Source organism: Vulpes lagopus, chromosome 7 (genome assembly GCF_018345385.1).
Source record: "Vulpes lagopus strain Blue_001 chromosome 7, ASM1834538v1, whole genome shotgun sequence".
NCBI classification, from domain to species: domain Eukaryota; kingdom Metazoa; phylum Chordata; class Mammalia; order Carnivora; family Canidae; genus Vulpes; species Vulpes lagopus.
The window spans coordinates 104,737,644-104,752,949 of record NC_054830.1 but is presented as its reverse complement, the minus strand read 5'-3'; the positions used below and the strand labels follow the sequence as shown (position 1 = coordinate 104,752,949).

The 15,306-nt window shown below is 37.8% G+C and overlaps 1 protein-coding gene across 3 annotated transcripts in view; it reads left to right on the top strand.

Moving 5' to 3' along the window:
• Window positions 1-15,306, top strand: part of KDM4C (lysine demethylase 4C) — a 119,775-nt gene that overhangs the window by 457 nt on the left and 104,012 nt on the right. For all 3 annotated transcript variants that reach the window (XM_041762576.1, XM_041762575.1, XM_041762577.1), the window contains exon 2: window positions 1,808-1,916. In XM_041762576.1, the coding sequence (XP_041618510.1) occupies window positions 1,821-1,916 (96 nt within the window). In that variant the 5' untranslated portion in view covers window positions 1,808-1,820. The remainder of the gene's footprint in view (window positions 1-1,807; window positions 1,917-15,306) is intronic.

Sequence of the window (15,306 nt, the reverse complement as noted above, 5' to 3'; positions counted from 1 at the left end):
GTTAGTCTAATAAAAACAGTATGTCTGAAAACAGTGAAATTTGTTACCTTTGGATAAATCAAATCAATCATAGACATAACATTAAAATAAAACAATTTACTTTTAAAACCAGCAAATTAACAAAGTATGTATAGTAAAATAGAAACACAGGGAGAAAAACAGTGATTTTATGATTTAAAGGGAAATATGAAGAGAATCTTGAGAGTCATAAGTGAACATAAAGGTAATCTGGTTTTTACTGTTGTTGAAATATATTTTTGAATGAATTTTATTTTCATGACCCAATTTTAGTATTTAAAATGAGACCAAAGCTTAATACTAAAGGTCCTTTTGGATGATAGCGGCAGAGATGGTAAGTTGGCATTTAAGGATTGAATCAAGCCCCAAGCTATGTTTTAGTTGACTGGCACACCATTTTATAAATTTGATCAAAATTTTAAAAGTAGATTTTCTACTAAAATCCACTTTTATCTGTATTTGAAAAATAACTGTGCATCTCTCTATGGCAATAGCATGTTGGGATGAGGACCTGGCCTAAATGGGACAGATGATCCCCAGGTTATTATGAATTATCAGTATATTTGCTTACCTCCGGCCTGGCCCTGGGGGCCAGGGGTTGAGACCTCTGGTATAATATAATGATCAAGTTGGCATAACTACATGCCTGAGCACATGTTTCAAATTGCTTACAAAGAAGAGTGAAGGCATTAGTCATTCCTATGTTGATAAAGTTTAGTCTGATAGACTTATTTTTGCTTAATTTTGGGTCTTCCTTTTTCAGTCTTAGTTAATGTGATTGGCACTTAAACTAAGGAGTGTTGCTGGTCTAGGATATTGCACAGGTCATGCAGACTGTGAGCTGCTTTAGGTGGTTTCTGTATAGACAGAGGTGATAAGAACTTCTCTTCCTACCCCTGGGCTAGGACAGAAAGGTAGAGGGTTTACTATGGGATTATAGTATTTATTTAGATTTGAAAGAGTGCCTGGAGGGGGTTGACACTTGTCCTTTGTTCTTGTGGTCTTTAAAGGCAGGATGGAGTCTTATGTTGCCTGGATGACCTACTCTTTGACTTAAAAATGGGTTGATGGATATGATAATTCCTTCAAGATACCTTTAAACCGCTAGAGTGTTTATTTTTACTTGGGGCATAACATTTATGAGAAAGTAAATAGTGTTAATGGGGACGTTGTCATTTTTCTGAGGTAATTCAGAATTCGCAAGGAGATATTCAGTTTTAGGTAGGAAATGAAGGAACAAGCTAAATTTCATTCCTCCTTATCTGTGGGTTCTTTTGGTTGTAGTAGGATTGCAATGAGAAACAATTTAATTAAAGACTTAATCAGTGTTAATTCTTTTAAAAGACTTTTACTGTTTGTTCTAGTTTTCATGACATTTGTATTATATAAGAGATTATATGCTATACCCAATTCATACCTTTTATTAGTTGAACTAATCTTTTGCCACATATTAGCTTAAGTATATTAAGCACCTGTTGTATTTCAGTACCAAATGAAATGGCAAATCTACATTTCAGTATTTTGCAGAGCCAGTGTAGAAAAATACTATATATTGATAGGATCGAGTGCCTGGTCTTCCTCAAAGTCTTCATGTTGCAGTGGTGGGCAGATGTGGTACTGAATCCATCCAGGTATCACCCAGGGGGTTTAAAATTCAGAGTCTGTGTATGACAAATTTAGGCTTTTGACTTTCCTTCTTGTATATGTATTTACTGAATTTAAGAATTGCCGCTGCCTAGTTGAAGGACACGGGAGCTTTGTTTAATGTCTTGTGTCCCCTCTCCTGTAGGTGGGCTCATGTCATGTGTGCTGTGGCTGTCCCAGAAGTCCGGTTCACTAACGTCCCAGAAAGGACACAGATAGATGTCGGCAGAATACCTTTACAGAGGCTAAAATTGGTGAGTGGAAAAGCTGCTTTTTTACCTCATACATCAGTGTTAATTTCAAGTTCTGAATATTTCTTTTAATGTTACATTCTCAAGATAATTTTTCTCTTAGCTTCGTTTCATTATTCTACCCTTTTTTCCGTTTAGCCTAAATATACTTATCGGTACATACTCTTTTCCTGTTATATTGTAAGTATGATATAACTTTCCTCAGTTCTGTTTGAAATGAGGTGAAAGAATACTACTTTTTCTGGATTAGTGTGAATTTTTAAGCCATAGACTATCTGGTGAGGTTTGTTAGTAACATACTTAAACTATCTTTAAATTGTTTAGTTTTTCTCTCTGGCCTCTTTTTGTTGGTCTTGACTTAGCAGATTCACTTAACTTTATTTCATCATCACTTCACCAAGAGATTTGTAGAGAAATGGAAAAACTTTTATTATTACCAAGGGATTTTTTTCATTTACAAATAGATGCAGGTCATTTAATTTGCCAGACTTTTTGGCTATTTATCTTTGGACTTGTTTAGAAACTTTCATAAAAGTTTTCCTACTGGTTCTCTTTGTTAAGAATATTTTTTATTCCAAGGATAGACCTCTCACTCCTCAACATTGGAGTTCTGTTAAAGCGTGAGCCAAAAAAGCATTAGTTTAGGCCCTTAAATTTCATATTTAATGATAATTTTATCTAACATTACATTGCATTATTTAAAAATATTGGAGTGTGTTTTACATGTAGACTTTAATTTCCTAGAGTTTCTTCAGTACTTGTTATTTTTAACTTGAGGTCTTTCCATTATAGAATATTTTGCACACTGTAGCTATAACTTTAATCCAACTATTAGCTTGTTACCAGTCTCTTCCCCATCAGGGAACTGGGTGTATTGTCTCTGGACCTCTGTCACAGGCATTCAGAGTCTAGTCTACAGTCTTTCATTCTCAGAGAAGGGAAAGTACACACTGTTGTTTTCCATTATACCTGCATCAAGAATTTCACATTGCTAAAAAATATGTACTCCTTTACGGACCTGAAGATTATCATTGGAAGATGTGAGTGGTAGTACATGATGCTCAGGATGTGGTAATGGAAGTTTTGTGAATGAAATGGAAATAATGGGTCATTTAAATGGTCCTTTAAAGCTCACAGTGACTCAGAATATAGTAAAAAGTTCTTCAGCTCCTAACTTCTGTAGGAAAGTTTGAAATCTTATATTGTGGCCACCAGTTTTAAAAAACACACACACACACGCATACCAATGAGAAACAAACAAACAAACAAAAAACATTTGCCATAATTAGGACTGTGAGGCAAGATATTTAAAAAATGTTGAGTTCATCACATGTTGAAGAATTTAATGTTTAGTGTGACGAACATTAACAAATAACTTACGTTTTAGTTTTTATCTAATTTACAAGTAGTATGTATTTGCAAAAATTCCAACACTGCACTTAATCATTTTTGGTTCTCTATTCTGAAAGATGACTTCTGTTACTAGTTTAATGCTCTTGATACTTTCCTTTAAGAAACTACATCCTGGCTAATCTAGTACATGAATGCAAATTTACTGTTACTCACACCAGTACCAAAGGGGTTTTAACGGAACAGCAGAGAAGAACATGGGATCATTTCCATGACCTTCAGAAAGTTGTATTTAGAAATTTGACACCTGGAGTGCCAAAGCTTATTACTGTTTTCTTTTCCTCTGCCTTACCTTGATTATATATATCACATATTCCTTACAGAATGTTTTACATCCTTAAACAATTGATACCTTGAAAAGCATATGTTTTGACTGAATTTAAGATCACCTAAAGTCTACTTCTAATGGCAGTGCAGAGCTGTTTATTGACATATTTGGTTGAAATTAACATGGTATAGATAATTTTTTTTCTGTTTTTAATAGTTTTATATGCATGGAGAGTTTCTTGGTATTAAGTGGTCTTTATCAAAATGCTTACAGTAGTTAAGTGGGAAAATACAAGGAGAAACTTCATTTTGGGGAAAAGTATTACTCAAAAATTCTGTTAAAATTTGAAAGTGAGAATAACCAAAAGCCTAGATGACTTTTTTACCAAGAATCCTCAAGAAAGCACTATCACTGTGGTGAATCTTCCGTTGCACAAGCGTCTGTGCACCGGTTTTTCTCACTTAGTGATTATAATAGATGATCTGGCTTTGAATAACAAAATTTACAAACGATCACTTGTATGTGGTGTGGGATGCACCCTTCCAAGAGGTGGGATGCTCTGTCCTATATGTACAGTCAAGGACATGCTTTCCTGACATTAGTATTCTTTTGAAGTTTAAGTAATCTATTGGTACATGGCCAGTGTTAAATGTCAGTATCAATTTGTTTCACCAAACAATTATTACTCTACCTTGCCAGATATTTAATGTACATTTTCGAAGACAATTGTTCCTGTCTTTCAGTGTCTAACAATTTAGATGGGCTTTCTCAGCTTTGCCTCTATTGACCTTTAAGACAAAACAGTGTTTTGTTCTGGGCAGCTGTCATGTGCATTGTAGATTGTAGCATCCCTGACCAAACAGACAATGCCAGGTACCTTCTGGGAGGCAATATCATTCCCATTTGAGAAACCACTCACTGGTCTATAGGGAAGACCTACAAATAAAGAGAAAATTTTAACTTTTGTCATTTTCAGGCAGATAATATCTTGATTAAAAGAAATAAGTTGGAGACTGGAAGAATAGAAATTCTTAGCTGTCTTTACAGACAATCCTAGAGGATTTTTTTGCAAATTGGTTGAATTTGTCAATAAAGTAATGAAATTTATATATGTATATTTACTGTTGTATGATTATTATATAATCTGATTATTTTAATATTACTTGATCTTATAAAAATTGAACAACCTTGAATAGCAATCAGCTGATGTGTATGTGTGCACGCCTCCCCACCACCGCAGAGACACAGGCAGAAGGAGAAGCAGGCTCCATGCAGAGAACCCGATGTGGGACTCGATCCCGAGACTCCAGGACCATGCCCTGGGCCGAAGGCAGGCACCAAACTGCTGAGCCACCCAGGGATCCCCTTTTTTTTTTTTTTTTGACATGATAATTTGGAGTAAATATTTATGGAATAAAAGGCAGAAAATTATTATTTATTATTTCTGCTTCTTACTTAAAATTATTGTGGCTGGAGAGTTTTATCACAGAATATCAATGCCTTCTGCCTTTTTATGGTTTCCTTTTTAAAAGTTTGGTGGTAAACTTATACACAACTCTTTGTGAGCTAGCTACTCCAAAGCAAGCTTTGACCCAGTAGCAGCAAGAAGAACTCTGAGCCTCTCCCCAGTGCCCACTGGGTGGTGCTGCTGTACCAGTTTTCCATCCCATTGCCCTGGAATCACCTCCCTAACAAGTGCCTAATCAGAGTCCTGCCCACATTTGTAGAGGGATTGTGTGTGTGTGACAGAGAGAGAGAAAGAGAGAGAGAGAGAGACAGAGACAAAGAGATGGCACCAGGAAAGGGAAAGTGCTCCTGGCTGTGTAAAGTGCTGAATTCAGAGGGCAATTTTTTTAGTTCACTCTTTATTTAGCTATGAAAAGAACAGCTTTCCCTTGGGGTAAGTTAGTGTTTTTCTGTATAAGTAATAAGCATCACTAGTAACAGCTAGTAACTGCAAGAGGCTTAAAGAACAGCTCATGGCAAACATAAGTGTAAAATATCTTCTGAAATATAAAAGCTGTATATTTAAAAAATGATCTTAGTCTTTCTAGAACATGGAATACTGGAATTTATGGAGAAGTATTTGAATGTTTTGTAATACTGTTGTTAGCCTTTTATTTATTCATTGGTTCAACTTGCAGCTTTTGAAATACCTCTTTGTGCAATTATTTGTATAGGAAGATTTTTTTTTTTGTATAGGATATAAGAAGATTTATTTACTTTAGTAGATTTTCCCTCTGACTTATAATGACCATTTTTTTTTCAAAAGAGGCAGCAAAAGGAAAACAACTTTTTCAGTGTTCATCAGTGGATTATGTTGATCCTAAAATGGTATGTGCTTTTATGAGGAACCTTTATTTATCTCATCCAGCCACCTTGTTTGGTAACATCACAGGTGTGGTCTTTGCTCATTAGATAAGTAAATGGACAAAAATGGTGACACTAAACTTATTTTCAAGATAATATTTTATTGTCTATGTATTTTATTTTGTGTGGTTGATAATTTTAAATACTTTAATAAAATACATTAATTTTTTTAAAAGCTAAACAAAATTTACAATACCTTCTCCACTCTCCAGTGAACATCAGAGCATTGGTACCCGATAGAACAAAGAGTGAGGAGGATGCTGAGGACATTCCTACCCCCTACTTGATCAGTGTGCTCAGGGACAGCCAGGCTAGGGGTTTGTTTGAAGTCACAGGCGATTGGTATGCCTCAAGACAAAAAAGAAAACAACTGACCTCATGTCATACAGATTTTAGAATTTACTCAGTCATTTCCTTTTCTTAATTTCTTTTATCTTGTTCTCTCTACTAATTTGTTTGTCTAGCCAACCATGGTCATAATTGAACCTCTGGAAGAGAAGCAAAACTGTGCAAAGATGAGAACACAAGAGAAGGAAGTAAAGATAAAACATATATGAAATTAGAATGTCTTTTTTTTTATAGTTTCACAATAGAAAAAGATGCAGGTAAAAATTATCAGGAAGAAGAGTTAAGGACAGGAATTTAGAGAGGACAAACAGTATATCCTTTTTATAGTAGAATTACACAGAAGCCAGCAGTATTACCTGCTGCAATAAAATTCAGCATCAGTATTTTCTTTTGGAAGCAGATCACCAAAAAAATCTTGAAATTTGATTATAAAATTTAAGGGAAGAACATTTTAAGAACTAACAGAAGGAGTAAAGCAGCATGAAGTTCTGATATTTGTTACAGACTTACCATGAATATCTACTACCTATATCGATCACTTCTTGAAGATTAAATTAATTATCTGTGGAATTGATATAAATAAAATAGCAAGGCAGGTTTGTGGATTCTAAGAAATCTTAGAAAATTGCAGCACACCTTTAATGCAGCCATTAGTTTAAATTTTTTTTCCCTATTTGTAGAGAAAGTTCTCAAATAGAAATGTAAGAATTTTAAATTTAATATTTTAAATTACATGCATCAAAGCAAATGATGTTTATCTTGTTTGCTGTCATTGCATAAAAACCTTGGCTGTTCTTTGACTCCACATCCATCCTGACAGTGGCATAGTACAGTGCCTTTGGTTTCTGTGTGAGTGGACATTCCTAAGATATATACATTTAAAATCCTATTTTTGCAACCAAATAGAGGGAGAAAAGAATTTTGAAATAGCTGGAGTTGCCCCCAGGCCTTTAGTGACCTCCAATATGTATTTGACGAGGGAACCAAACACAGGCACAAGTGTTCTCTGAGTGAAGAACATTATTTGAAAAAGAATTTACACTGCAGTGATGACTGAGCTACAAGCCTTTCAGTATCTGGCTGAGACAAACTATTCTGCTTAGAAGCCTCTGTACACTTTAAAATTTGTACCTGAAGGCAAATAATAGTGAACTTGAAAGCCAGAGATTATAGTTTTGAAAGGTACATCAATTCTGAAAATAGAGTGGTTTCACTGTGGTATTCCAGCTGAAAAGTTGAATCAAGGGAAAAAATACATCCAGGCTTCCTATTTCTTAGAATAAGGTACTTGTTCTTTTGCTAACTGGCTAATGTTATCAGATGTATTGAATACTAAAAATAGAATTACTGAGAGGTAGAGATGGGGTCTTGTTTATGTGCTGTAAGATCACACTCAGTCCTATTTAGTTAATGCTATAGCAATGTTAGAGATCAGCTTCTGTTTCCTTCTAGAGAAATCATGGGTATATTTGACACGGTCTCTGTTAATGCATTCTGGGAAATGTAAAGACATAATTGATTATCTTTCATTGCTTTAAAAGAAAAAGTAGCACTGAAAAAGCAACCAAAAACCATCGTTATGTTCCACATTAACACGTGTACTGTTCTATTCACATCTTCAGTTATTTTTAAAGACAAAAAGGAATTCTAAGAGAATAATAAACATTGACCATGATGAGTGACTTTATTGTTTAAATGCAGTTGAGGAAAAATTTGCTCTTAATAAAGTGAACTACCAAAGGAGAAATGAGTTCTACTACAAATGTAATAATTGTATATAGAGTCATATTATTTAATAAATTCAGTATGAAATTTATAATACCATTAAGGCCCTTCTTCAAGATTTCAACATACATTACATCTTCAACATGGTAAGATTTTTAAATAAGTTTAGTGTAAAAAAATGTACATTAGTAGCTGTATAGTACTTAACTGTCAGAATGATTTGCTACAGGGACCAGATCCTATTGCAAGCTGTCAAATTTGTATATTGCTGTAATACCAAACCATAAAATCTTTTGAGTAAAATGGAAAATGTCAGATAGGCTTGACTAGAAATAATATACTTTCTGAAGGCTGTAGACATCTATAGGAGAAAATGTGTAAATGCATGAAATGTTATCTTGTTACTATGGATTTTCTTTATCTGCTGAAAGAAAACTCTGAGGCAAAAGGAAATTGATTGGGATCTTTAAATTTTTAGTTTTGAACTCATTTTTCCTGGGGACTAATTTTTAAAACATTGTTAGATAAGTGGAACTTAAGATAATTCATGTTTCAAGAATATTGTGAATGAGTAATCTTATTTTTTAGCTTTGCATTGCTGAACGGTTCAGTTTTTTTGTTTGTTTGTTTGTTTTGGTTTTTTTTAATCTTGTCTTTGTGACTAGTGATTACTGACAGATCTTTTAATTGAATTAGTGAGCTCTGGGGTTGGGGTTCCAGAGATGGGATCACCCCCTTCACTCCAACATTGACTGGGCCAATGCCAACAAACACATGCCAAACCAAGGCAGCTGCTAGGTGGCTCTTAAACAATCTAGGGTTTTGTTTGGTCAACAGTGATTGACGGAGTGTTATAGTATTTGAAAGGTATAGTCATTATTATAAAACAGTGGATTCATTATTATTTATTGGTCTAATATTTTAGTACAATTTAGGTTTTTTATTCCCTCAGAAGGGCATTCTTAAAATCCACAAAAATAAGTTATGGAATGTATTTTTTGTATAAAGTGAATCTTTTCATACTGGTAATTAATTGCATATCACTGGTGTATTTTAGGCATGTGCTCTCAATTTAGTGATGCCATTTTCTAACATGAGCTCATGCATATAGGTATCAGCACAATTTTAGCCAGCCACAGTTTGGACTTACTGATTTAAATATGAAAGGGTCTTGTCATTCATCTGTATTACTGGTTGGATCATACAATTCTAAGTCTCTGTTACATTGTGATTAAGACTGCTCAAGTCTAGTGTCGTCCACTTAGGCAAGCTTGCCATATAGATTAATCTGTCTTAACCTTATCTATAAACTGGGGTGGTTGTGAAGATGAAGTAAGAAAATGAAGGAATACAGTTGCCTTCAAACTAAGTCATTGCTTATGGCTAATGATTCATAAATCTCTGTGAGCTGCCTTTTGGGCCAATCAGGAAACAGAGCAGATAAATTTTTTTTTAAGATTTTATTTATTTATTCATGAGAGACACAGACAGAGGCAGAGACATAGGCAGATGTGGGACTCAGTCCCAGGACCCCAGGATCATGCCCTGAGCCAAAGGCAGACGCTCAACCACTGAACCACCCAGGTGCCCCAGATAAATATTTCTAAGGGGAGAGTAGGTTCCTGGTGCTCTATTGTATATGTTTATTCATTCATTTGTTCAATAAGTATTTATTTAGGATTTACTATGTGGTTAGGTGATAGATTTTATTTAATTTCTACTTTTATAGATATTACAGAATGGAAGTTATTGAACATTAGACAAACAATTGCAAGGCAGCGTGAGAAGATCTGTTGTAGTAAAAATCTGGAATGCAATGGAGGATAAATTAGGGTTAGCAATACAGAGATGGAGAAAAGCTTCATGAAAGAAGCAATGCCTAATAATGCTTAATCTGAGGCCTGAAAGATGAGAAGAGCTAGCTGGAGGAAGGGTCAGTATGCTTAGTAGCCTGGAAGTGGGAGAGAGTTGTAAAATCTAGGAAATGAAATTTCAGTAGAGCTGGCTAGAGCATTAAGTATCAAGAGGGAGAGGGAGATAGGAGTCTTGAGTAGAGGAAGCCTCAGATGATCTAGAACTGGGTTGTCCAACCTGGCTACTTCTGGCTGTTGAGTGCTTGGAATGTGGTTAGTGTTACTGGAGACCTGAATTTAGGCAAGACGGCTGAGGGGTAGGGTCCTCAACTCACCTGGCCCCACCAACTTACTACCTAGATTACTTTCAAACCTTCCTGGAAACCTACGAATTTGACCTGAGATTTAAAGAGAAAACAGCTGGAACGCTACAGAGAGAAGAGTTTCTGCTTCTAACAAGGTAGGAAGGCGGAAAAAAAAAAAAGAATCCGGTGGGGGAGGCCCCGAGGAGCCGGGCCGAGCCGCGGTGAAAGCCTCCGCACAGGGAGGCCCCGCCCCGGAGAAGCGGGAACGTGGAATCCGCCCCGGATTCTTCCCGGAGGGAAAGGCGCTGAGCAGGGAGCCCGGGCAGAGCCGCAGGAGGGGCCGTGGGGCCTCCAGCCCCCCGGGGTCGCTGACAGAGGACGTGCGCCCGGGGGAGGGGCCCCACACCCCGCGGGCCGAGCGCGGTAAAGGGCTGGAGCGCCCGGCGGGGCCTCGGGGAGCAGCCGGTCGGTCAGGCGGGGGCTCCGGGGAGGGGGCTGCGCCCTGCTGCCTTCGGGAGCCGCGGCCCCGGGAGCGACCCCAGCAGCGCAGGCCCCGGAGCCCAGGATCCTGCGCTCCCCCCGGGACAGGGGGGCGGGGAGGGCCCAGGACAGCGGGGACGCTCCTGCCACCGCCGCCGGGGCCCCCGAGCTGTGCGGGTCAGCGCCCCCCGCCCCCGGAGCATCCAGGCCAGTGCGGACGGGGAGCTGCGGTCGGTACTGCGGGAGCTGACGCCAGGGCTGGGGACCTGGCCGCCGCCAGTAGGGTTGTGCCTCCTGGTGTCACCCTGTGCCTGGGAGGGGCGGGCCCGCCAGGGGACAGGGGCCTCACGGGGTCAACAGCTGCCACTGAGCCCGGCACCGGCAGGGGCGGAGCATCTCCCCAGGTGCACACACCTGAGAACCGGCACAGCAGGCCCCTCCCCCAGAAGACCAGCTGGAAGGACGGGGGAAGAGCAAGTTCTCGACTCAGCAGCGCTGGAAAGCTCCAGGGGAAGTCCAGGGATTTACAGTGTATAGAACCAGAGGGGGGATCCCTGGGTGGCACAGCGGTTTGGCGCCTGCCTTTGGCCCAGGGCGCAATCCTGGAGATCCAGGATCGAATCCCACGTCGGGCTCCCAGTGCATGTAGCCTGCTTCTCCCTCTGCCTGTGTCTCTGCCTCTCTCTTTCGCTCTCTGTGACTATCATAAATAAATAAATAAAAGAACCAGAGGGTTCCCCCTCCTTTTTTTTCCTTCCTTTTTCCAGTACAACTCGTTTTTTACATCAGAGTGTAAATTTCCAATTTTTTTCTTTTCTACCTTAACTACAATATTTTACCACCTCATTTTTAAGATTCTTTCCTTTTGACTTTCATATTTCTACAATTACAGGTCCTAGATATATTTTTCACCTCTAGATTCCCTTCAACATACTCAACTTAATTTTGGGAGATATACAAGATATGTTTTTTGTTTTGTTTTGTTTTGTTTTGTGTTTTTTGTTTTCTCAGCCTCATTTTGTTCTACAATGATGGAAGTTAATACCTTCTAAAACATGATTAGCATGCACCCAGAACCAAGTAGTATACTGTGCTGGTTCATTCTTGAGATTCCTCATTCCTATTCTGCCCCCCTCTTTCATCTCATTTATGTTTTGGTGGTCAGTGTTGGGGCCTTCTACAAGTTTTGCTGGTTTATAAATTTGGGCCTGAGCATCTTCTAACATACAGAACTTTATATACTCAGAAACAAGGGGATCCTCTAGGACCCATTAGTTAGACTACATTCTCCCTCCACTACAACTTCATCACCACCACCATCTCCAGTACTCGCCCCCCTTTTTTTCTTCTTCTTTTCTCTTCTTCTTTGGGATTCTTGGCCTTTTTCTTTCTTTCTTTTTTTTTTTTTTTTTGGAACTTTGTTTTAAAATTTGTTTTTCACTTTAGTAGTCCTTTTGTTTTATTTCGTTCTGATCTTTGTTTTCAATTTCCGGTCTCTGATTTGGCAGAATCCCCTGGGTGAAATTTACTTAGGTCATGGTTGATATTCTTGACTCAGCCCACTCATACTGCCAGTCTGCACTGAGCAAAATACTAGAAAGAAGAACTCATCACAAAAGAAAGAATCAGAAACAGTACTCTCTGCCACAGAGTTACAGGATTACAATTCAATGTCAGAAAGCCAATTATTAAGCTTCTGGTGGCTCTGGAAAAAAGCATAAAAGAATCAAGAGGCTTCATAACTGCAGAATTTAGATCAGGCCAAAATTAAAAATCAATTAAATGAGATGCAATCCAAACTGGAGGTCATAACGACAAGGATTAATGAAGTAGAAGAATGAATGAGTGACATAGAAGAGAAGTTGATGGCAAGGAAGGAAGCTGAGGAAAAAAGAGAAAAACAAAAGACCATGAGGAAAGGTTAAGGGAAATAAATTATAGCATCAGAAGGAAAAATCTATGTTTAATTGGGGATCCAGAGAGTGCCAAGAACAAATCTGAACAAATTATAGCTGAGAACTTGCCTAATTGGGGGAGGGAAACAGGCATTCAGATCCAGGAGATAGAGAGGTCCCCACCCTAAAATCAAAAACCGTTAAACACCTGACATTTAATAGTGAAACTTGCGAATTCAAAAGATAAAAGAAAATCCTTAAAGCAGCAAGAGACAAGAGATTCCTAACTTAAATGGGGAGAAAGATTAACAGCAGACCTCTCCACAGAGACCTGGCAGACCAGAAAGGGCTGGCAGGATCTATTCAGAATACTGAATGAGAAGAACATGCAGCCAAGAATACTTTATCCAGCAAGGCTCTCATTCTGAATAGAAGGAGAGTTAAAGGGCTTCCAAGATAGGCAGAAACTGAAAGAATATGTGACCACCAAACCAGCTCTGCAAGAAATATTAAGGGGGACCCTGTAAAAGAAAAAGGAAGCCCAAAGAAATAATCCACAAAAACAGGGACTGAATAGGTATTATGATGACACTAAATTCATCTCTTTCAACAGTAACTCTGAACATGAATGGGCTAAATGATCCCATCAAAAGATGCAGGGTTTCAGACTGGATCAAAAAGCAAGACCCATCTATTTGCTGTCTACAGGAGACTCAATTTAGACATAAGGACACCTCCAGCCTGAAAATGAAAGGTTGGAGAACCATTTAACATTAAAATGGTCCTCAAAAGAAAGTGGGGGTAACAATCCTCGTATCAGATAAAGTTTGTCCCAAGGACTGTAGTAAGATGTGAAGAGGGACACTATCTCATACTTAAAGGATCTATCCAACAAGAGGACCTAACAATCATGAATATTTATGCCCTTAATGTGGGAACTGCCAAGTATATCAATCAGTTAATAACCAAAGTAAAGACATACTTACATAATAATACACTAATACTGGGAGACTTCAACACGGCACTTTCTGCAAATGGCAGATATCTAAGCACAACATCTCTAGAGAAACAAGAGCTTTAAATGATACACTAGACCAGATGGATTTCACAGATATATACAGAACTTTGTATCCAAACACAACTGAATACACATTCTTCTCAAGTGTACATGGAACTTTCTCCAGAATAGACCACATACTGGGTCACAAATCAGGTCTTAACTGATACCAAAATTTGGGACTGTCCCCTGCATATTTTCAGACCATAATGCTTTGAAACTAGAACTCAATCGCAAGAAGAAATTTGGAAGAAACTCAAACATGTGGAGGTTAAAGAATATCCTGCTAAAAAGATGAAAGGGTCAACCAGAAAATTAGAGGAAAATTAAAAGGATTCATGGAAGTTAATGAAAATGAAGATACAACAATTCAAAATCTTTGGGATATAGCAAAAGCAGTCCTAAGAGGGAAATACATCACAATATAAGCATCCTTCAAAAAAATTGGAAAGAACTCAAATACACAAGCTAATCTTGCACCTAAAAGAACTGGAGAAAGAACAGCAAATAAGACCTACACCAAGCAGAGGAAGAGAGTTAATAAAGATTCGAGCAGAACTCAATGAAATAGAGACCAGAAGAACAGATCAACGAAACCAGGAGTTGGTTCTTTGAAAGAATTAATAAGATAGATAAACTTTTAGCCAGCCTTATTAAAAAGAAAACAGAAAAGACTCAATAAAATTATGAATGAAAAAGGAGAGATCACAATCAATACCAAGGAAATACAAACGATTTAAAAAACATATTATGAGCATATAATCATATTATGAGCATATAATCATATTATGATTTTGTATCCTGCCAATAAATTAGGTAATCTAGAAGAAATGAACACATTTTTGGAAAACCACAAACTACCAAAACTGGAATAGGAAGAAATAGAAAACCTGATCAGGCTGATAACCAGGGAGGAAATTGAAGCAGTCATTAAAAACCTCCCAAGACACAAAAGTCCAGGGCCAGATGGCAACCCAAGGGAATTCGATCAAATGTTTAAAGAAGAAACAATACCTATTCTACTAAAGCTATTCCAACAGGTAGAAAAGGATGGAATACTTCCAAACTTGTTCTATGAGGCCAGCATCACCTTAATTCCAAAATGAGACAAAGACCCCCACCAAAAGGAATTATAGACCAATTTCCCTGATGAACACAGATGCAAAAATTCTCAACAAGATACTATCCAATAGGATAGTAGGAACAGTACATTAAGAAGATTATTCACCATGATCAAGTGGGAATTATTCCTGGGATGCAAGGCTGATTCAACACTTGTAAAACAATCAATGTGATAGATAATATCAACAAGAGAAAAAACAAGAACCATATGATCCTTTCAATAGATGCAGAGAAAGCATTTGACAAAATACAGCATCTATTCCTGATTAAAACTCTTCAGAGTGTAGGGATAGAGGGAACATTCCTCACCATCTTAAAAGCCATCTATGAAAATCCCACAGCAAATATTGCTCTCAATGGGGAAACGCTGGGAGCATTTCCCCTAAGATCAGGAACACAAAAGGGATGTCCACTCTCACCACCGCTATTCAACATAGTACTAGAAGTCCTAGCCTCAGCAATAAGACAAGAAAAGAAGTAAAAGCATTCAAATTGGTCTAGAAGAAGTCAAACTCTCCTCTTCACAGAAGACATGACACTGTACATAGAAAACCCAAAGG